The 24,657-nt window shown below is 41.9% G+C and overlaps 1 protein-coding gene across 2 annotated transcripts in view; it reads right to left on the reverse strand.

Moving 5' to 3' along the window:
• The window catches only part of LOC109873111 (double C2-like domain-containing protein beta), a 169,485-nt gene extending 154,753 nt beyond the window's left edge, over nucleotides 1-14,732 (reverse strand). For both annotated transcript variants that reach the window (XM_031807722.1, XM_020464657.2), the window contains exon 1: nucleotides 14,010-14,732. In XM_031807722.1, coding sequence (XP_031663582.1) covers nucleotides 14,010-14,343 — 334 coding nt within the window. In that variant the 5' untranslated portion in view covers nucleotides 14,344-14,732. The remainder of the gene's footprint in view (nucleotides 1-14,009) is intronic.
• Between the last annotated feature and the right edge of the window lie 9,925 nt (nucleotides 14,733-24,657).

The raw sequence follows: 24,657 nt of genomic DNA on the forward strand, positions 1-24,657 counted from the left end.
ACTGTACTATTAAAAGGTCTGTGTTTCCAGAAAATATACACAAAAAAACCTCTTATTTAAAATTAGACAATGGAATGGGAAAGAGCTAAGTATGTCAAACTAGAAAACAAATGGCCCTACCCTCCCATAGTAAACCATTCACTTCAGCTTCTTCAGTGAACAGTTCCATTCCTGGCCTCAACCCTATAGGGGTATACTGCCCGCTATCCTTTGGCTTCTCACTGACTACCATCCACCTGAACAGACACTACAGCTACAAACACTAGCTAAATAGGGCAGATGCTGTTCTACTGTGTCAGACTAATCTACAAGGTGGTCTCTTAACCTCTTGAGTGTAGGGGGCAGTATTTTGATGTTTGGATGAAAAACGTATTCAAATGAAAGTGCCTATTTCTCAGGCCCAGAATCTAGAATATGCATATAATTGTCAGATTAGGATAGAAAACACTCTAAAGTTTCCAAAACTGTCAAAATATTGTCTGTGAGTATAACAGAACTGATATTGTAGGCGAAAACCTGAGGAAAATCCAACCAGGAAGTGCCGTTTTTCCTGAAACCTCTCTGTTCCATTGCATCCCTTCCCTCTATTTAACGTGATATCAACCATATTCCTTTCCCTATGGCTTCCACATGGTGTGAACAGTCTTTAGACATAGTTTCAGGCTTTTATTCAGAAAAATGAGCGAGAAAGATCATTGGATGGCTGGGTACCAGTAGAGTTTTGCATGCGTGAGCAGCTTAGAGCAGACATTTTCTCTCTCACTCCTATTGAAAAAGCTATGGTCCGGTTGAAATATTATCAATTATTTATTGTAAAAACAACCTGAGGATTGATTATAAAAAACGTTTGACATGTTTCTACGAACTTTACGGATACTATTTGGAATTTTCGTCAGCCCCGTTGTGACCGCTCGAGCCTGTGGATATCTGAACATAACGCGCCAACCAATGGAGGTTTTTGGATTTTAAAATAATCTTTATGGAACAAAAGGAACTTTTACTGTGTAACTGGGAGTCTCTGTAGGTGGAAACAGCTGTTTTTTTATGGAATATCTACATAGGCGTACAAAGGCCCATTATCAGCAACCATCACTCCTGTGCTCCAATGGCATGTTGTGTTAGCTAATCCAAGTTTATCATTTTAAAAGGCTAATTGATTATTAGAAAACCCTTTTGCAATTATGTTAGCACAGTTGAAAACTGTTGTGCTGATTAAAGAAGAAATAAAACTGGCCTTCTTTAGACTAGTTGAGTATCTGGAGCATCAGCCTTTTTGGGTTTGATTACAGGCCCAAAATGGTCAGAAACAAAGAACTTTCTTCTGAAACTCATCAGTCTGTTCTTGTTCTAAGAAATTAAGGCTATTCAATGCGAGAAACCAGAATAGCAAGAGGAGTGGGAGGCCCTGGTGTACAACTCAGCAAGAGGACAAGTAGAAGTTTGAGAAACAGACGCCTCACAAGTCCTTAACTTGCAGTTTCATTAAATAGTACCCGCAAAACACCAGTCTCAACATCAACAGTGAAGAGGCGACTCTGGGATGCTGGCCATTTAGGCAGAGTTGCAAAGAAAAAGCCATATCTCAGACTGGCCAATAAAAGATTAAGATGGGCAAAAGAACACAGACACTGGACAGAGGAACTCTGCCTAGAAGGGCAGCATCCTGGAGACTTAGACTCTCTCCACTACAACCCAACATTGCAGAGTTATGTGCATCCTTTCAAGCACAACCGTCTCATTAACCTGTGGTGAGTTATTCACACTTTTCAATGAACAAATAAGGTTTTATATGTAAGATGGTTAAATAAAGAGCAAAATGATTGATTATTATTATATTGTTATTTGTGCCCTGATCCTATAAGAGCTCTTTGTCACTTCCCATGAGCCCGGTTGTGACAAAAACTCATACTCATTCATATGTTTAATAATTTAATTGTATAGTGTGTGTGTGGCAGGCTTACAATGGTAAAAAACAGCATTTGAGAGTGCGCTGACCCTGGTGCTAGAGGGGGTACACAGCTGGAGGTTGAATGTTTGAAGGGGTATGGGACAATAAAAAGTTTGGGAACCACTGTTCTAAGGCATCTCCGATGACTCCTTCTTTGTTTGTTTCTGCGCCCATTATATGTTGCTTCAAGTGTGTCTTTCTAATTGCTCTATTTGTATTGCACATCTCACATAACACACGGCTTCATTACAATTCATTTGCTCCTCCATGTTGCCAATTTGTGCATCCTCGTGCTCATTGCAACAGTTACCGTTGATGCCGAAGAAGGAGCACTGTGAAGAGCAGCCAGGAGGATTGTGGTTAGAAAACACTGTGTCCACCACACTGTGTTCTGGTCCAGTGCCCTTGGGGCGAAGCAGAAGCACTCTATGTGCTAATGCATTTCCCCCATTCTGTCCAAGACAATCAGATCTAATTGTTCCAAGTTTGTACAGCAGCAGATGAGGCATATGATTTTAGTAATAGTGTATAACCACTATCCACCTGTTGGCCATGAAGCACCTATATGTTTCTAACATTCTGTCCAAGACAATCAGGTCTAATGGCTCAAAATCCATTCAACAACAGTCTAAAGCATATGCTCTCAGCAGCCATACCAATACCATACTAGTACCTCCTGTCCCATTGCCTCTCTAGTCTATTGTTGAAGGTACTTGGACCTGGCATTTCTGTACAGTCTGTATCCAACCTACACTTACTATTGCACTTTGAAATAATTATGTCACAACTTGGCCTAGTTGTTTTGGCCATACCGTAAGTAAATGTCAGTGTTGGAAAAAGTACCCAATTGTCACACTTGAGTAAAAGTAAAGATACCTTAATGGAACTCCCTCTCCCGGATCCGGGAGAATTGTCATCAACTGACACTAATTAGCATAACGCAACGGACAAAAAATATGATATATATTATATATATTCATGAAATCACAAGTGAAATATATTGAAACACAGCTTAGCCTTTTGTTAATCACCCAGTCATCTCAGATTTAGAAATTATGCTTCACAGCCAAAGCAAGACAAGCATTTGTGTAAGTTTATCGATAGCCTAGCATAGCATTATGCCTAGCTAGCAGCAGGGAGCTTGGTCACGAAAATCAGAAAAGCAATCAAATTAAATCATTTACCTTTGATGAGCTTCAGATGTTTTCACTCACGAGACTCCCAGTTAGACAGCAAATGTCTATTTTGTCCCATAAAGATTATTTTTATAGCCGAAACACCTCCGTTTGTACTTCACGTTTGGTTGAGAAATCCACCAGAAACTGCAGTCACGACAACGCCGAAAAATATTCCAAATTAGATCCATAATATCGACAGAAACATGGCAAACGTTTTTTATAATCAATCCTCAAGGTGTTTTTCAAATATCTATTCGATAATATATCAACCGGGACAGGTGGCTTCTTAGTAGGAAAGAGAGAAACAATGGTCGCATTTGTCTTTTACGCACAAAACACTCCGAGAGCCTCCAGCTGACCACTAAATAAAAGCCTGAAACTATTTATTGTGACACTAGACACATTAGGGAAGCCATAGAAAAAGGAATCTGGTTGATATCTCATTCACTGCTCAATAGGGACGCATAGGAATGCAGAGCTTTCTAAATAAGAGTCCCTTCCTGATTGGATTTTTCTCAGGCTTTCGCCTGCAATATCAGTTCTGTTATACTCACAGACATAATTTTTACAGCTTTGGAAACTTTAGAGTGTTTTCTATCCTAAGCTGTCAATTATATGCATATTCTAGCGTCTTGTCCTGAAAAAATTGCCTGTTTACTTTGGGAACGTTATTTTTCCAAAAATGAAAATAGTGCCCCCTAGTTTCAAGAGATTTTAATAGAAAAAGAGTGAAAGTCACCCAGTAAAATATTACTTGAGTAAAAGTCTAAAAGTTTTTGGTTTTAGATATACTTAAGTATCAAAAGTAAATGTAATTGCAAAAACATACTTAAGTATCAAAAGTAAAAGTATAAATAATTTCAAATTCCTTATATTAAGCAAACCAGACGGTACAATATATACAGAATATATATATATTTAAATGTACGGATAGCCAGGGGCGCACTCCAACACTCAGACATAATTTACAAATTAGGCATTTGTGTTGAGTCCGCCAGATCAGAGGCAATAAGAATGACCAGGGATGTTGTCCTGATAAGTGTGTAAATTGCACCATTTTCCTTTCCTGCTAAGCATTCAAAATGTAAGTACGTTTGGATGTCAGGAAAAATGTATGGAGTAAAAAGTACATGATATGTTTAGGAATGTAGTGATGTAAAAGTTACAGTTGTCAAAAATATAAATAGTAAAGTACAGATACCTCATAAAACTACTTAAGTAGTATTTTAAAGTGTTTTTACTTAAGTACTTTACACCACTGGTAGCTGTACAAAACAATTAGTCCTCGACAATGTAAGCCATTATATATCGGTTGAAGAAGGGCTTGATTCCACTTCAAATCAAGGCTACCTTAATGCCAAGTGCAACTCCATGTTCCTTTCCCCTCTCGATAAGAGAGCTTTGCGCTGTCTGCAAGGTCATAGCTCAACATCTGTCAAAGTCAGCCAATTCCACCCACTCTGTGCTGTTGCCATTCCATCCCCCAATCTGGTGCAGGATTATAGGATAGGCAGGGCATCCCTAAACCCTCTGCATGTCACTCTGTATGGATTAAGCCTTTACTGTGCTGTCATGCTGTCACACTAACCTTTATTCACTATAGTGTTAGAAATACCCATAACAGCACCCATTGGAGGGAAGTTTAGGAAATAGATAACGGGTCTGTAAGAGTGACATGCTTGAGTGACACTCACATGTCAGTGGATGGACAGCCTGCACAGTCATCAACAGGGTAGCTTCTTTGTAACATTGTCAATAGTGTTTAGTTGCCTGACTCACACTGAATTCTTCCGCTGCTCTATCGTTAGTTACATACTTCAGTCTGAGACTGCCATTATTGAAGTTGATTGTGGTGATGTTAAAATGAGGGATGTTGTACAAAACAGAGTCATCAGCGATGGGATAATCTCTAACCAATTAGAGTATCAAAACTAATACCAAACTATAAAAACGTTGCTTTACCCATGTGTGTTCTGGCTCTGGCCCAACCTATCAGTTTCTGGGACTAATCAAAATAAAATCAAACTTTATTTGTCACATGCGCCAATTTTTTCAAGTGTAGACCTTACCGTGAAATGCTTACTTACAGCCCTTAACCAACAAAGCAGTTCAAGAAAGAGTTAAGAAAATATTTACCAAATAAACTAAAGTAAAAAATTATTAAAAGTAACACAATAAAATAACAACAACGAGGCTATATACAGGGGGTACCGGTACCGAGAGATGTAGGTAGGGGTGAAGTGACCATGCATAGATAATAAACAGCGAGAAGTCGCAGTGTACAAAACAAATGGAGGGGTGGGACCGGGTGGGGGTGGGGGGTCAATGTAAATAGTCCGGTGGCCATTTGATTAATTGTTCAGCAGTCTTATGGCTTGGGGGTAGAAGCTGTTAATGAGGCTTTTGGTCCTAGACTTGGTGCTCCGGTACCGCTTGCAGTGCGGTAGTAGAGAAAACAGTCTATAACTTTAGTGACTGGAGTCTCTGACAATTTTATGGGCTTTCCTCTGACACCACCTATTATATAGGTCCTGGATGGCAGGAAGCTTGGCCCCTGTGATGTACTGGGCCGCACATCATGGTCTAGAATGGATTTCCATTGTTAATGAGGCTTTTGGTCCTAGACTTGGTGCTCCGGTACCGCTTGCAGTGCGGTAGTAGAGAAAACAGTCTATAACTTTAGTGACTGGAGTCTCTGACAATTTTATGGGCTTTCCTCTGACACCACCTATTATATAGGTCCTGGATGGCAGGAAGCTTGGCCCCCGTGATGTACTGGGCCGCACATCATGGTCTAGAATGGATTTCCATTCTTGACATTTTCAGGGAGGTACTCCGATCCAGACTAATTTGCTTTGAAGAACCTAACATCCATAGGTGTGGTGTAACGTTTGGCTGGAGTGTTTGGGTAGCCGGGCAAAGTGATTAGTGTTCTCATAAGGGATTTGCTTTTAGAGCATTCAGACAGTGGGTGACACGAAAACCACTCACTGTAAGACACAAGAAATTCAAAACGGGCTTGTCACAGGAGGTGCATTCTCTTGGCAGGAGAGACTGGGGCATATGCAAACACACGTCACACACACACGCACATTCGAACACAACAGTAGCTTGATACTAATAGCTCATACTGTATGTGCACACGCACGCATACACACGCACAGACAGACACAGACAACAGGAGCCTGCCAGCCTCGCTGTTTGGCCGGCAGGCTGCTTGCGTGTGGATGTAAACAGCCCTCGTGTCGAGACTCAACAGCATGCCTACGAATCCGACTGGAGCCCACTACACACACTGAGTATACAAAACACTAAGAATACCTGCTCTATCCATGACAGACTGACCAGGTGAAAGCTATGACCCCTTATTGATGTCACTTGTTATATCCACTTCAATCAGTGTAGATGAAGGGGAGGAGAAAAATTAAAGAAGGATTTCTGAGCCTTGAGACAATTGAGACATGGTGAGGGTGAATGGGCAAGACAATACATTTAAGTGCCTTTGAACAGGGTATGGTAGTAGGTGCCAGGTGCAAAGGTTTGTGTCAAGAACTGCAACGCTGCTGGATTTTTCACACTCAACAGTTTCCCGTGTGTATCAAGAATGGTCTACCACCCAAAGGAGATTCAGCCAACTTGACACAACTATGGGATGCATTGGAGTCAATATTGGCCAGCATCCCTGTGGAACGCTTTCGACACCTTGTAGAGTCCATGCTAGAGGTCGACCAATTATGATTTTTCAACGCCGATGCCGATACCGATTATTGGAGGACAAAAAAAGCTGATTAATTGGCCGATTTTTTAAATGTATTTGTAATAATGACAATTACAACAATACTGAATGAACACTTATTTTAACTTAATATAATACATCAATAAAATCAATTTAGCCTCAAATAAATAATGAAACATGTTCAATTTGGTTTAAATAATGCAAAAACAAAGTGTTGGAGAAGAAAGTAAAAGTGCAATATGTGCCATGTAAGAAAGCTAACGTTTAGTTTCCTTGCTCAGAAAATGAGAACATATGAAAGCTGGTGGTTCCTTTTAACATGAGTCTTCAATATTCCCAGGTAAGAAGTTTTAGGTTATAGTTATTATATGAATTATAGGACTATTTCTCTCTATAAATCAAATCAAATCAAATTTATTTATATAGCCCTTCGTACATCAGCTGATATCTCAAAGTGCTGTACAGAAACCCAGCCTAAAACCCCAAACAGCAAGCAATGCAGGTGTAGAAGCACGGTGGCTAGGAAAAACTCCCTAGAAAGGCCAAAACCTAGGAAGAAACCTAGAGAGGAACCAGGCTATGTGGGGTGGCCAGTCCTCTTCTGGCTGTGCCGGGTGGAGATTATAACAGAACATAGCCAAGATGTTCAAATGTTCATAAATGACCAGCATGGTCGTATAATAATAAGGCAGAACAGTTGAAACTGGAGCAGCAGCACGGTCAGGTGGACTGGGGACAGCAAGGAGTCATCATGTCAGGTAGTCCTGGGGCATGGTCCTAGGGCTCAGGTCCTCCGAGAGAGAGAATTAGAGAGAGCATATGTGGGGTGGCCAGTCCTCTTCTGGCTGTGCCGGGTGGAGATTATATCAGAGCATGGCCAAGATGTTCAAATGTTCATAAATGACCAGCATGGTCAAATAATAATATACCATTTGTATTTCATATACCTTTGACTATTGGATGTTCTTATAGGCACTTTAGTATTGCCAGTGTAACAGTATAGCTTCCGTCCCTCTCCTCGCTCCTACCTGGGCTCGAACCAGGAACACAACGACAACAGCCACCCTCGAAGCAGCGTTACCCATGCAGAGCAAGGGGAACAACTACTCCAAGTCTCAGAGCGAGTGACGTTTGAAACACTATTAGCGTGAACCCCGCTAACTAGATAGCCATTTCACATCACATCGTTACACCAGCCTAATCTCGGGAGTTGATAGGCTTGAAGTCATAAACAGCAGAGCTGCTGGCAAAATGCACAAAAGTGCTGTTTGAATGAATGCTTATGAGCCTGCTGGTGCCTACCATCGCTCAGTCAGACTGCTCTATCAAATCATAGACTTAATTATAACATAATAACACACAGAAATGCGAGCCTTAGGTCATTAATATGGTCAAATCCGGAAACTATCATCTTGAAAACAAGACGTTTATTCTTTCAGTGAAATACGGAACAGTTACGTATTTTATCTAAAGGGTGGCATCCATCAGTCTAAATACTCCTGTTACATTGCACAACCTTCAATGTTATGTCATAATTACGTAAAATTCTGGCAAATTAGTTCGCAATGAGCCAGGCGGCCCAAACTGTTGCATATACCCTGACTCTGCATGCAATGAACGCAAGAGAAGTGACGCAATTTCACCTGGTTAATATTGCCTGCTAACCTGGATTTCTTTTAGCTAAATATGCAGGTTTAAAAATATATACTTCTGTGTATTGATTTTAAGAAAGGCATTGGTGTTTATGGTTAGGTACACGTTGGAGCAACGACCTTTTTCGCAAATGCGCACTGCATCGATTATATAAAACGCAGGACAAGCTAGATAAACTAGTAATATCATCAACCATATGTAGTTATAACTAGTGATTATGAGTGATTAAGTTTAATGCTAGCTAGCAACTTACCTTGGCTTCTTACTGCATTCCGTCGGGCGGGCTCCTCATGAGGCAGGTGGTTAGAGCGTTGGACTGTAAGGTTGCAAGATTGAATCCCTGAGCTGACAAGGTAAAAATCTGTAGTTCTGCCCCTGAACAAGGCAGTTAACCCACCGTTCCTAGGCCGTCATTGAAAATAAGAATGTGTTCTTAACTAACTTGCCTAGTTAAATAAACATTAAAGAAAAAGGTAAAAAAATAAAAATAGGCGTCCAAAATGACCGATTGTTATGAAAACTTGAAATCGGCCCCAATTAATCGGCCATTCCGATTAATCGGTCGACCTCCAGTCCATGCCCTGACAAATTGAGGCAAAAGGGGGCGGTGCAATGTTTCGCCGAGAATGACGCAAAGCTCTCCCGGGATTGCCGAGAGTGACACAAAGCTCTCCCGGGACTGCCGAGAATAACGCAAAGCTATCCCGGGACTGCGGCGCAGAAGAAAGAACCCACAGAGAGAAGCACGATATTGAACTTCACTCAACTTTCTAGAGCAGTGGTCACCAACCGGTCGCATTCCTAGTCGATCGACAAGCATTTCTGTAAAAAACCCAACTATAAAGCCTGGTGTTCTTATTTTTTTTATTTTATTATATTTGTCTCGGGCTGTTAACAGTAGGTGCACCTGATTCAGCTGCCTTGTGTGCCGGGTAGGCGAACTGTTGCCATTTTGAACCATTTCATGTGTCTGAAGATACAAATTTTGCCTTCCCGGCGGCCCGGGGAGCAAATCCAGTGCACTATCAACCTACCACTGGCCAATCGGATGGCTCAGATTACCGTGTCTGCAGTAACGTAGCAGACATAAAAGAAAGCTACAGCAAAGTTGATGCTCTGAAATTTCAAAACGTTTAAAACCATGACTAGAGAGAGAATGTCAACAAATAAAGCAAAGAGCTGCTGTGAGTTCATGTTTAAGTTCTTACTCAGTACTGTCATCCCTTTTATAAGCCACAAAATGTGCGTTCTTCCTATTTCCACTCAGTGCTACAACAAGCACTGTAGCAGTAATGAGTGAGTAGGAAAGTGTATCTATAGGCTTGAGTTGTTGTTATTATTAGCAGCTTGGGTCTTTTTTAATATCAAGGAATATTGCACTTTCTCTGTTCATAGGAGTAACAACATGAATTTGTGCATGAGGCAGAAATAATGCGGTGTAACTTGAGTTTCGCCATCAGCTGGAAGATGGTGTCCCTTTTTGGTCAGTGTCAGTGGAGGAAAGGGAGAGCGGAGAGATGTTGAGAGCTTGACCCTCAGTCTGCTGCTCTCTCCCTCCGCTGAGACTGACCATCAGATGCAGGCACGATCAGCCCAGTAAAATAAAAAGCTAATTAATTGACTGCACAAACCTCATTGCTCCAGTACTATTTTTTATTGGTTAATGTTGCATAGGCTTACCTTCTTTAAGTCATGTAAAAAAAAAACTCTGAGCGGTAGATCTCGGCTTGTATTTTGCCTCAGAAAGAGATATTGATTCAGAAAAGGTTGATGACCACTGTTCTAGAGTTTCCCCTGTTAACACAAGCAACATTTCCCTTTACTGTGGCAATTGGGATTGAATCAAAGCAATAGCCACTTTCAATGCAACATACCCAAACAAAACAAACTATGCAAGAGAATTTGTTGTAGATAGAACGCATCGGAGTGTGGCATAAACAATCAGCGCTGCAGTAGGCCTATACACAAATGGACCTATCCAATATATATGGATCTGTGCCATTTACTTTGAACTGGACTGTGTTTACAGCATGAGCGGTCGTTGATGTACTTGTTTTGAGATCAAAGCGAGAGCTGCATGTAACCATGTATGCACATTCTGTTCATATCCTTTGCTAGTTAGTGAGTTATTAGCCCAGGTATAGATCATTTGTAGGCAACAATAGGGGAGTGATTGCTGTTGTAGGAAGCACAAAATGTGTACATTTTTAAATAATCTAGAAAAAAGTGAGTAGGGTAAAGAGCTTTTTTTGGTCATAAAGGGGAGTTTTTTTGAGAACAAGGTCTCATTTACAACTGCGACCTGGCCAAGATAAAGCAAAACAGTGCGACAAAAAAACAACACAGAGTTACACATGGGACAAACAAACGTACAGTCAATAACACAATAGAAAAATCTGTATACAGTGTGTGCAAATTAAGTAAGGAGGTAAGGCAATAAATTGGCCATAATGGCGAAGTAATTACAATTTAGCAATTTACACTGGAGTGATAGATGTGCAGATGAGGATGTGCAAGTAGAAATACTGGTGTGCAAAAGAGCAGAAAAACAAATATGGGGATGAGGTAGGTGGTTGGATGGGCTATTTACCGATGGGCTGTGTACAGGTGCAGCAATTGTTCAGCTGCTCTGACAGCCAATGCTTAAAGTTAGCGAGGGAGATATAAGTCTCCAACTTCAGTGATTTTTGCAATTCGTTCAAGTCATTGGCAGCAGAGAACTGGAAGGAAAGGCGGCCAAAGGTGTTGGCTTTGGGGATGACCAGTGAAATATACTTGCTGGAGCGCGTGCTACGGATGGGTGTTGCTATGGTGACCATTGAGCTGAGATAAGACGGAGCTTTACCTAGCAAAGACTTATAAATGACCTGGAGCCAGTTGTATTTTGAGACAGGCTTGAATAAGCTAAGTAACCAATAGGCAGAGGGTAGCATGATTTGTCTGATTCTCTGTAACAATGGTATGGGTATAATAATGCAGTTTATTTTGTAAAGTGGTTTCTTGCATCAAACAACAACAATATTTCTGGTCACCTCCTTCTCCGAAGAACAAGTGGATGAACAGGTTAATGTCAATCCCTGCTGTCACGTTCTGACCTTAGTTCCTTTGTTTTGTCTTTGTTTTAGTATGGCCAGGGCGTGAGTTGGGGTGGGCAGTCTATGTTCCTTTTTCTATAATTTGGGATTTCTGTGTTTGGCCTGGTATGCTTCTCAATCAGAGGCAGCTGTCAATCGTTGTCCCTGATTGAGAACCATACTTAGGTAGCCTGGTTTCACTTTTGAGTTGTGGGTGATTATTTTCCGTGTCAGTGTTTTGTTCCACACGGAACTTTTTCGGTTTTGTTTTTTCACGTTGTCGATTATTGTTTTGTTCAGTGTTCATTATTCTCGGTCTTATTAAACTCGTTTTTTCTAATGACTGCCTTGCCTGGTTCACCAACTACTTTGTAGACAGAGTTCAGTGTGTCAAATCGGAGGGCATGTTGTCCGGTCCTCTGGCAGTCTCTATATGGAGGTGCCACAGGGTTCAATTCTCGGGCCGACTCTTTTCTCTGTATATATCAATGATGTTACTCTTGCTGCGGGCGATTCCCTGATCCACCTCTATGCAGATGACACCATTCTGTATACTTCTGGCCCTTCCTTGGACACTGTGCTATCTAACCTCCAAATGAGCTTCAATGCCATACAACACTCCTTCCGTGGCCTCCAACTGCTCTTAAACGCTAGTAAAACCAAATGCATGCTTTTCAACCGTTCGCTGCCTGCACCCGCACGCCCGACTAGCATCATCACGCTGGATGGTTCCGACCTAGAATATGTGGACATCTATAAGTACCTAGGTGTCTGGCTAGACTGTAAACTCTCCTTCCAGACTCATATCAAACATCTCCAATCTAAAATCAAATCTCGGCTTTCTAGAGTCGGCTTTCTATTCCGCAACAAAGCCTCCTTCACTCACGCCACCAAACTTACCCTAGTAAAACTGACTATCCTACCGATCCTCGACTTTGGCGATGTCATCTACAAAATAGCTTCCAATACACTACTCAGCAAACTGGATGCAGTTTATCACAGTGCCATCCGTTTTGTTACTAAAGCACCTTATACCACCCACCACTGCGACCTGTATGCTCTAGTCGGCTGGGCCTCGCTACATATTCGTCGCCAGACCCATTGGCTCCAGGTCATCTACAAGTCCATGCTAGGTAAAGCTCCGCCTTATCTCAGTTCACTGGTCACGATGGCAACACCCACCTGTAGCACGCGCTCCAGCAGGTGTATCTCACTGATCATCCCTAAAGCCAACACCTCATTTGGCCGCCTTTCCTTCCAGTTCTCTGCTGCCTGTGACTGGAACGAATTGAAAAAATCGTTGGAGACCTTTACCACCCTCACCAACTTTAAACATCTGCTATCTGTGCAGCTAACCGATCGCTGCAGCTGTACATAGTCCATCGGTAAATAGCCCACCCAATTTACCCACCTCATCCCCATACTGTTTTTATTTATTAACTTTTCTGCTCTTTTGCACACCAGTATTTCTACCTACACATGACCATTTGATCATTTATCACTCCAGTGTTAATCTGCAAAATTGTAATTATTCGCCTACCTCCTCATGCCTTTTGCACACAATGTATATAGACTATTTAAAAAAAAAATCTACTGTGTTATTGACTTGTTTATTGTTTACTCCATGTGTAACTCTGTGTTGTTGTCTGTTCACACTGCTATGCTTTATCTTGGCCAGGTCGCAGTTGTAAATGAGAACTTGTTCTCAACTAGCCTACCTGGTTAAATAAAGGTGAAATAAAAATTATATTAAAAACCAAGATGAACACTTACCACGCTGCGTATTGGTCTGATCCTTGCTACTCCTCCTCAGAAGAGGAAGAGGAAAGCCGTTAAACCTGTATGTCTTTTTTTCAAAAGTCTCATGGAATGTAGGCCTACATTGAACACCAGACATTGGCTGCTACTGTAGACTGTGAGTGCAACTCAATATTAAGAAGGTGTTCCAAATGTTAGGAATACTCAGTGTATATCCGGCCTGCTAATTTACAACTACTCAAAGAAGGCATGAAGCTTCGGCACAACAAGCACATAAGCCCAGCCTTTTCACATCACGTGTAATCACGTCACCTTTCTTACACTGGTAGAATAATTATTTTTGTTGATCTGTGTTTATGGTACCTACGGAAGTCTATAATGTATCAGTGCAGGAGTGCAGTATTGTATGCAGGGAAGGAAGCAACAGCCGCTCTGCGGCAGCAACAGTTGGCTCTCAACAGTCAAGAGTTAGCTACGCCACAGACAGGGAGACGCACAGACACACCGGCACTCGGCAACCACAGATGGAAGGAAAATGAGAGTGGAGAAGAGAGAGGTCAAAAAAGACACAGCCTCACCAGATGGTCACTCGGCAACCAGACACTGAAGGAAGGAACGAAGGAAGAAAAAGAGGACAAAAGAGAGAAAATGTCTCTACTCACTTGAGTCGTCCGAGTCATAGCCCTCCACGTCCGGTTCCTCCTCCTTCTTGCCAGTCGCCGCAGGTGTTGGGGCGGCGGCACCGCCAAACACCCGGTCCGGGTCGTCGCCGGTGTGGGAGTGGGCCGGGTCATCCCCAGAGTTGTGGCTGGCGGAGGAGGAGTGCAGCGAGCCGGCTCGGCTGAGGGCGGGGGGTGCTGTCGGGGGGAGACCCCGCGGGTAGCGGGGGAAGTAGTCAGAGATCTGCTTGATGGGCTGGATGGGGCCAGGGCACACGTCAATGGCCATGTGCTCCTGGATGCTGATGGTGGTCTTCTCGCCTTTGCGTTGTGTCATGCATGCGGTCCCTTGGAGCGCCCACCCAGCCCAGTCAAGACCCAGTCAAAACAATAACTATTCCCCAGGTGTCCCCAAATATACAAAAAAGGCTCCTCGAAAGTAAACACCAAAGCCAGCCAGAGAAAAAAAAATGAAATTTGAAGTTGTTCCTCTGAAGTCTATCCCTGAAAAAAAAGCCAGTAGCCTGAGTGGAGAGAGAGCTCCTGGCTGTTAGTGAGATGAGTAGGTCCTGGTGGCTCCTCGGACTCCCCCCCTCTAGCTTGTGCTGCACTGGGCTACATGGAGAGCCGTGGCTGGTCCGCCCTGCATGCTCTAACCATGCTGTCTGTCTGCCTCACACACTGCTTCCTGCCTGCTCTCTCTACCTCTACAACACACCCTGCACACGGCTGCCGTTTGTTTGTGTGCGCGAGAGAGTGAGAGAGAGAGAGAGAGAGAGAGAGGGGGGGGGGGGGGGGTTATTGAGGAAGGAGGTGGGCTCAGCTGATGTCACCTCTTAGCAACCGAACGGTAAACAGGGACCGCCGGTGCGGGTACTTAATTATGCTATTAGTCCCCATCCATCTGTCAAAGAGAGGGAGGCTCTGCCGTGTGTGTGTGAGAGAGAAAGAGCATAAGAGAGAGACTGCAGAGAATACCTATGCGTGCGTGTGTGCGCTTGCCTGTGTGCTGTGGAGTGAAAGATAAAATTTGTCTTTGAGGGAGCACTACCGCAAATGTAAGTGTGTGTGTGAAAGAGACGTGAATAGCTCCGTGTGAGTGTGGGGACTGTAGAGCATAGGCATAATATGTGACTGTAAGGAAGAGTGTCTGTGTACTTATGAAGAGTGCAAGCATTCGTGCGTGTATATATGTCTTTGTTTGTGAGTGAGAGAGAGAGAGCGAGCGACAAAGAGAAAGGAAGAAAAAAGAAAGAGAGGCAAAGTGTTTTGTGTGTAACACACAGGGAGAGAGTCGGACCCTGGGGTATCTCTGACCAGCCCATGTTTGGAATTAGCAGTGAGACAATTAAACATTGGTCACCTTCTATCAAACAAATCTCTAGAGCAACAGGTGCTGAATAAAAAAGACCAACATAATTACAATTAAGAATTGAAAAATGGAATGTCTGTGTAATCGAGTGGTAACACTGGCTGTGTTTAGATAGGCAGCCCAATTCTGATATTTTTTTTCATTCATTGGGCTCTGAAGAAAATTCTGATGTGATTGGTCAAATGACCAATTAGTGGAAGATCAGAACGCAGCCTTTAGAGCCCAGATTGTTGTGGTTTCAATCCCCACAACCACCTATGATGTTATCAGGTCTTAATTTAAAATCAGTCCTTTTCAACTTTTCTGAATTAACTCACGGTTACGTAGAGTGGGTAAACAACCTCCCCTTGGGTGGGACGTCATTACTGTTTTAGATTTTTTTTTCTCTTCGTACCTTATTTTGACTACATAACGTTAACAAATTGTCATAGTGGTATGGTGCTGGAGATAACGTATGAGTTTAAAAAGTAGTGAAATATCCATTTACGTGAAAAAATGTTGACTTTAAATGCCTTCTGCAAAGCACTGTGTTTGAAAATGGCCCACAAACATTCATTCTGTGTGTTTTTCAGATCTAGACTGTGCTCAGCCTTGGTTGTTCATCGTGGCAGTTGACACAGGTAGCGTGACAATGCTGACAAAAGTGAACAGCAGCTGTCAAAATGCAAATGGTAATGCAACGATCACATTGGGAATTTAGACATCTATAGGAGTGACTTTAATCTCACTTAAAAGATCATGAGTCCACACGACATCTGACAAGCTTGACAGGAGTCAGAAAAGTTATTTAATCTATTCATCAACAAATCACCTGATCAAGCAATCTGTCAACCTGCCAATCAAAATGTACATTAAAGAAACCTATTGCAAAAAGAACCAGCAAAACCATGAAATACATGTCCTAATTTAAATATAAATGAACCCCTTTTGACTGACGTTTAGCGATTCAGAGCAATTAAGCTATTAATGAATCAACGGTGTGTGGTGGTCATTCTTTGAGGGAAAATACTCAATGAGAGCAAATCTCATTAATTCCCAATCTATTTCTGACAATACCTCCAGAGGATTTCTCTCTTTGAGACTGAAGGGACTGATGGTGACAGGCACATTTAATTCATTTTCACTTTCCCAAACTTTACAACAACAACAAAAAATTTAAATAACTAAAAACACCCAAGTCCATTGTGCCGAACATCTAGTATGACCCCCGTTGGCAGAGGCAAGATGCGAGAGAGAGAGAGAGAGTTGATGGACTGCATTTCTTATAAAAACAATATTTGAGGGAGTTGACAGACAGGCAACACTATTGGTGAGGACATGTTGATGTGAAATAGATTGACGAGATGGTGGCAAATGGTGTGCGATATGTTGCTTTCCATCTGGGGTTTAATGCTCCGAAGAGACTAGCTCTTGTTGCTTTTTTCCTTCAAGGCTATCTTATGTATCTGGAAATGTGCACTACAAGGGCAGACTTTGAAGGTTCTATTTTTTTTACGTGCTAGAGACACTGGTACATTTGAAATGCCCTGTTACAGTTAAGGGTATATTCACAAATTTTACCAGTAAACTACCAGAATTGTTGTGTCTTTCAAGGATTTTATGTAATCTATCACAAGACACCTAGTGGCCCCTTTCCAGTACTTCAGATTATCACAGGTGTCTAATTATCTCTGGCCCTCCTATTATAAAACGGTTGCCAACATTAAAAAAAAGATGAACTACATGTTTTCATTAATGAGTAAATGTGTTTTATTTCATCGTTCCATCAGACGGGAAAAAAAAAGGTGTTAGTTCTGAGGTTGCTAACCAAACAGGCTGGTCGTTAATTATGTTGGAACGTTTGGACCCATAATTTTATTTTTCCATCCTGCAGTGGATCATTCTGGTCTGGAGCCTCAGCTGCCTATGGACAGACCCCAACCTATGTAACTCATCTTTTGAATAATTTAGCTAGCTACACTGGACAAAAATATAAACGCAACATGTAAAGTGTTAGTCCCATGTTTCATAAACTGAAATCAAAGATCACTGTTAGTGGGTGTTTATCTTTTGCCAATATAATCCATACACTTGACAAGAGTGGCATATAAAGAAGCTGATTAAACAGTATGATCATTACACAGGTGCACCTTGTGCTGGGGACTAAAAAGGCCCTCTAAAATATGTCACACAACACAATGAAACAGATCTCTCCAGTTTTGAGGGAGTGTGCAATTGGTGTGCTGTTGCCAGATAATTTTAGTTTTTGTTAATTTGGCCGTACGTCCAACTGGCCTCACAACCACAGACCACTTATAAGGCATGGTGTGGGCAAGCGATTTGCTGATGTCAACGTTGTGAACAGAGTGCTCCATTGTGGTGGTGGGGTTATGGTATGGGCAGGCATAAGCTACGGACAACAAACAAAATTGCATTTTATCAATGGCAATTTGAATGCACAGAGATACCGTGACGAGATCCTGAGGCCCATTGTCATGCCATTCACTGAACAGGCAGTTAACCCACTGTTCCCAGGCTGTCATTGAAAATAAGAATGTGTTCTTAACTGACTTGCCTGGTTAAATAAAGGTAAAATAAATAAAATCCACCACTATCACCTCATGTATCAGCATGATAAGCAGTTCTTTCATGGCCTGCATACCAACCAGACATGCCACCAATTCAGCATGTTTGGGATGTTCTGGATCGACGTATACAACAGTGTGTTCAAGTTCCTGCCATTATCGACTTCGCACAGCCATTGAAGAGGAGTAGGATAACATTCCACAATCAACTCTCTGCGAAGCAGATGTGTCATGCTGCATGAGGCAAATGGTGGTCCCACCAGAAACTGACTGGTTTTCTGATCCAACAGATGCATATCTGTATCCCCAGTCATGTGAAATCAATTGATTAGAGCCTAATTTATTTAAATTGACAGATCTTATATGAACTGTAACTCAGTAAAATCTTTGAGATTGTTGCATGCTGCTTTTATATTTTTCTTCAGTATATAGTTCCCAATTAAATGAAAAAGTGTTCATGAACATGAATCCCTTATTTATTCTTCATCTTCGGTGCAATTTTTCACTGACACTGACTCTGCATTATCCACAGGGTAACTGTCAACTTCTGAGTTTGAAAATGGATACTGGAGGTGAAGGAATCTGCATTGTAAGTTTAATTTCAATGTATTTTCAGACATCATTTTAGAAAATAGACAAGTTAAGTGCAGAGAAAATGTGTACATTGTATTTTAGATGCAACCTTCCAGTGAGTCCCATAACACAATTGAACAATGGACCAAATTATTTGAGCAAAAAAATTTAAATGATTGAGTTGTCAGTCATGAGTCATTCATTCACCTTTGCATCCTGTATCAAAAGGTTGGCTGTCCTCATTAAAGTCTTGTAGATCACTTCATTGTAGATCACTTCCTTTTTTTTTTTTACAAAGCTCTACTACACAAGCTTCCAACTTACCTAACTTCGTTGCTAACGTATAAAAGAATGAGCTACCAAACCCGCTTGCAGGATTGGTTAACACGAGGTCCCTCTGGTCTCGACCAAATTAGGTAAATACTCCTTTAGTTTTAGTGTCCCTCATTGTTGGAATAACCAACAAAATTCCTTGCATCTTGAATCCCTGCTGCCGCTACGGCAGGTTAAGACTCTGGTGTTGAATTAATTCATTGAGGATTGCAGTTGGACCACCTTCACTCCACACACAGAGAGGTTATTATTGTTTTATTTGGAATGTTACTTTTGCTTTCTGTTTAAAATGTTTGTACTCAGGGCACCATTGGGAATGAGACCCTGGTCTCAACTGGGCTACCCTGAATAAATAAAAGTTAATACATTTTAAAAAACGACATTTTCAATGTTTACCACAGCATTCTATTGTTATTTAGTGATGAAATTTCATGCATTACATTTTTATGTAGCCTAGCTACAGTATGTAAGGTAAAAAGTTACATTTTCCATTCGTTAAAATACATGGCAACACATATTCATGAAATATATTTTACTAGCTAATACAGCATGCTGTCAAAATATATTTTAAACATATACAGTACCAGTCAAAGGTTTGGACGCACCTACTCATTCAAGGGTTTTTCTTTATTTTTTAAACTATTTTCTACATTGTAGAATAATAGTGAAGACATCCAAACTATGAAATAACACATATGGAATCACTTAGTAACCCAAAAAGTGTTAAACAAATCTAAATATATTTTAGATTCTTCAAAATAGACAAAACGCCCTTTGCCTTGATGACAGCTTTGCACACTCTTGGCATTTTCTCAACCAGCTTCAACTGGAATGCATTTCAATAAACAGGTGTGCCTTGTTAAAAGTTATTTTGTGGAATATCTTTATGTTTGTATTCTCATATTTTATTACTTCTTATTGTAGTTGCATTGTCTAGAAGGAACCTGCAAGTAAGCATTTCGTGTATAAAAATGGCGACGGAGAATAAGGCAGACGTTTTACGTGTCCCCAACCGATTGTGTTTTTTTGTTCGTTTATTTGCGTTTTTTGTAACTTGTTTTTTAAAACTTATTTTGTACATGATGTTGCCGCTACCGTCTCTTATGATCGAAAATAACTTCTGAACATCAGGACTGAGATTACTCACCACGGGCTGGCAGAATCCTTTTTTGCCTTTAATGAGTCAGACGAGCCTGACGCACACTATATACTGCTTTTGCGGGAACAAGCCCAAATCCCTGTGATTTGCGTGAAGAAGAGGTGGAGAAAAAGGGGCCAAAAGAGCGGGCTGCCTTCTGAGAATTCGTAAGGGATCGAATAAACCCCCACTTCCTTTCATTCTGCTAGCAAACATGCAATCTTGGGAGAATGCAATAGATGACCTACGCCAAAAATTAAACTACCAACTGGACATTCAAAACTGTAATATCTTTTGCCTCACGGAGTCGTGGCTGAACGACAACACTATCAACATACATCTGGCTGATTATACGCTGTACCGGCAGGATAGAACAGCAGTGTCTGGAAAGACAAGGGGCGGCGGGCTATGTATTTTGGAAATAACAGCTGGTACACGATATCTAAGGAAGTCTCAAGCTATTGCTCGCCTGAGGTAGAGTATCTCATGATAAACTGTAGACCACACTATCCACCTAGAGAGTTTTCATCTGTGTCATGACGTTGACCTGGGGGATAGGTTCATGACAATCATAAATACCTCTTCCCCCCTTTTCCCTTCTCTAACCTACTGAGGTTACGTTTAAAAAACCTTTGGTTAACATAGAGATTCTGGGAACATCAGTATGTGGGGGGAAATTAACTATATTCTGGTAATCTGAACAATTGAACATATGCAGTGGTACTTAATGAATATGATGTCAGTTCGGTTGTCATCTGAGATATTCTCATCAATGATAAGATGACAAACTCTACAGTGGAATGTCTACACAGAGTTATCAGATTCACATGGAATTGTTGTTCAATTTAAATGTTTGAATTTGATTTTAGCTTCTAAAAGGTGAGATTTGGATTTTCATAAGATAGGGCTGCTCAATCAGTGGCCCTCCCATGTGAAGGGACAAGAGCTATAAAACTTTTCACACACACCTCTTTTCTCCCTTCCTATATAAAGCCTTGACGACAACATAACTTCCTGTTCCAATGAGGTAGGATGACGATCCTATGTCAGAATGGTTCAGATAAAACTACAGAACGAAGCCAACATCAGCATGAGCTTTGGTTGCGAATGGTATGAACTTTGAACTCTTATTCACGACAGAAGTGATACCTCCTAGCCTTTGAGTTAGCTGCCGCAGCTGCAAACACAGGTTAGGAAGGAACAGACAGAGTATCCCATCGACCACACAACAACGTTACTACAACTTATCCAAGTGACCACCAGAGACATTCTTCAAAGGACAGAGGACTCGGTTTGGCAACACACTGTTCCATCTACCACCAACCTACTGAAGCGCAGCTCAGAGTAAATATTAATTGCATTTTCCTTTTCCAAATGGGTGGTAATTTAGAATGCATAAGATACTGTATTTACGATAGCACAGCTTCTTCCCTTTGTTCCCCAGTCTCCTGCTCTTTCACTCAACCCCGCCCCTTTTCCTTTGTGTAACAAGCTGTCATATCTGTTCCGCCCATTAGGGACGTTTTCCTATGACGTAAAGAATTATCCAGGTATAATTCATTCTTTGTATATGTAATTCTGTGTGATTAGTTAGGTATTTAGTAAATAAATAATTAAACCCAATTTTGTATTGCTGATTCAAATTGTTAGTCAGGGTTTTTGAAGATAACCAAGAATTTACAACTTTCAGATGAGACTGAATTAAGATGAAGATTAATGTTGACTGCTATGGATGTCAAATAATTACTAGTTCTTTAAGAGTTTATTCGGAAGATAACAGCTCTATAAATATTATTTTGTGGTGCCCGACTCTCTAGTTAATTACATTTACATGATTAGCTCAATCAGGTGATATTAATTACAGAGAAATTATTTTATAGAATAGCATGTCTTAGCAATTAATCTGGCATAGCCAAAAACACAACAATCTGTATTTCTCGTAGTTTACGTACCACCACAGACTGAGGCTGGCACTAAGACAGCATTGAATGAGCTGTATTCCACCATAAGAAAACAAGAAAACGCTCACCCAGTGGTCCCCACAGTGACTGTACATACATACCCCAACCAGAAGCCATGGTTTACAGAAAACATTCGCACTGAGTTAAAGGCTAGAGCTGCTGCTTTCAAGGAGCGGGACTGTCACCCGGAAGCTTATAAGAAATCCCGCTATGCCCTCCGACAAACCATCAAACAGGCAAAGCGTCAATACAGGACTAAGATCGAATCGTACTATACCGGCTCTGACATTAGTTGGATGTGGCAGGGCTTGCAAACCATTACAGACTATAAAGGGAAGCACAGCTGAGACCTGCCCAGTGACACGAGCCTACCAGATGAGCTAAACTACTTCTATGCTCGCTTCAAGGCAAATGGCACTGAAACATGCATGAGAGCACCAGCTGTTCCGGAAGACTGTGTGATCAAGCTCTCCGCAGGCGATGTGAGTAAGACCTTTATACAGGTCAACATTCACAAGGCCGCAGGACCAGATGGATTACCAGGACGTGTACAGCGAGCATGCGCTGACCAACTGGCAAGTGTCTTCACTGGCATTTTAACCGTTCCCTGTCCCAGTCTGTAATACCAACATGTTTCAAGCAGACCACTATAGTGCCTGTGCTTAAGAACACTAAGGGAGTCTGCCTAAATTACTACCGACCTGTAGCACTCACATCTGTAGCCATGAATTGCTTTGAAAGGCTGGTCATGGCTCACATCAACACCATTATCCAAGAAACCCTAGACCCACTCCAATTGGAAAACTGCCCCAATAGATCCACAGATGATGCACTATTGCACTCCACACTGCCCCTTCCCACCTGGACAAAAGGAACACCTATGTGAGAATGCTATTCATTGACGGCAGCTCAACGTTCAACACCATAGTTCCCTCAAAGCTCATCACTAAGCTAAGGTCCCTGGGACTAAACACCTCCCTCTGCAACTGGATCCTGGACTTCCTGACGGGCCGCCCCCAGGTGGTAAGGGTAGGTAACAACACATCCGCCATGCTGATCCTCAACACAGGGGCCCCTCAGGAGTGTGTGCTCAGCCCCCTCCTGTACTCCATGTTCACTCATGACTGCACAGCCAGGCACGACTCCAACACCATCATTAAGTTTACCGATGGCAACAGTGGTAGGCCTGATCACCGACAACGATGAGACAGCCTATAGGGAGAAGGTCAGAGACCTGGCCGTGTGGTACCAGGACAACAACCTGTCCCTCAATGTGATCAAGACAAAATGAGATGATCATGGACTATAGGAAAAAGGAGACCGAGCACGCCCCCATTCTCATCGACGGGGCTGAAGTGGAGCAGGTTGAGAGCTTCAAGTTCCTTGGTGTCCACATCACCAACAAACTAACATGGTCCAAGCACACCAAGACAGTCGTGAAGAGGGCACGACAAAACCTATTCCCCGTCAGGAGACTGAAAAGATTTGGCATGGGTCCTCAGATCCTCAAAAGGTTCTACAGCTGCACCATTGAGAGCATCTGGTTGCATCACTGCCTGGTATGGCAACTGCTCGGCCTCCAACTGCAAGGCACTACAGACGGTAGTGCGAATGGCCCAGTACATCACTGGGACCAAGCTCCCTGCCATCCAGGACCTCTACACCAGGCAGTGTCAGAGGAAGTCCCTAAAAATTGTCAGACACCAGCCACCCTAGTCATAGACTGTTCTCTCTGCTACCGCACGGCAAGCGGTACCGGAGCACCAAGTCTAGGTCCAAGAGGTTTTTAAACAGCTTCTACCCCTAAGCATTAAGACTCCTGAACACCTAATCAAATGCCTACCCAGACTATTTGCATTGCCCCCCCCTCTTTTTCACCCACTGCTACTCTGTTGTTATCTATGCATAGTCACTTTAATAACTCTACCTACATGTACATATTACCTCAACTAACCGGTGCCCCCGCACATTGATCCTGTACCTCTACCCCCTTCTATTTTATTTTACTGCTGCTCTTTAATTACTTGTTACTTTGACTTCTTATTGATATTTATTTTAACTGCATTGTTGGTTAGGGTCTCATAAGTAAGCATTTCACTGTAAGGTCTACCTGTTGTATTCGGCACATGTGACTAATAACATTTGACTTGATTTGATTTGATATCTCGTAGATACGACTAATAAAATCTGAAATACGGCCAAGAATCACTGCCATGAACCAGACAATACAATCTCCATACAAATCAGTGTTAGTTTGAGCCAGGTCTATGAACAATATAAATACTAGAAGATCCACTGGGGATTTAAGTAATTGGTAGAATAAAACAGAAAATCAATCCATTATTAGGCTTCATGCCAATAAATGAGATGAAGAGCTAAAAGCTTGTATTCTCTTAATCAGAGGACAACAGAAGACTCCAAAGAGCAAAACAAACAGGGATTTTTCTTTTCAGAGATGAATACAAGGCACCTAGGCAATGGTTGGACCACTGTGCGGCAGTACCTGGAGAAGGGACTTTGGTAGTGTTGTAGGGCACTTCCTAGGGACTTACAGTAGGTATGTGTTGTAGTGATCTTATTGGGTACTGAGGTACGGAGCTGTAGTAGAGCACTTCTTCGGCAAAGTTTGCAGAGTAAAGTGTTTTTCAGAGACAAGGGGAAATCTCCAGGACTTCCCATCTCCAGGACTGAGGCGAAGTGTTTCCCTGCG

This window comes from Oncorhynchus kisutch, linkage group LG28 (genome assembly GCF_002021735.2).
Source record: "Oncorhynchus kisutch isolate 150728-3 linkage group LG28, Okis_V2, whole genome shotgun sequence".
In the NCBI taxonomy this organism is placed as follows: domain Eukaryota; kingdom Metazoa; phylum Chordata; class Actinopteri; order Salmoniformes; family Salmonidae; genus Oncorhynchus; species Oncorhynchus kisutch.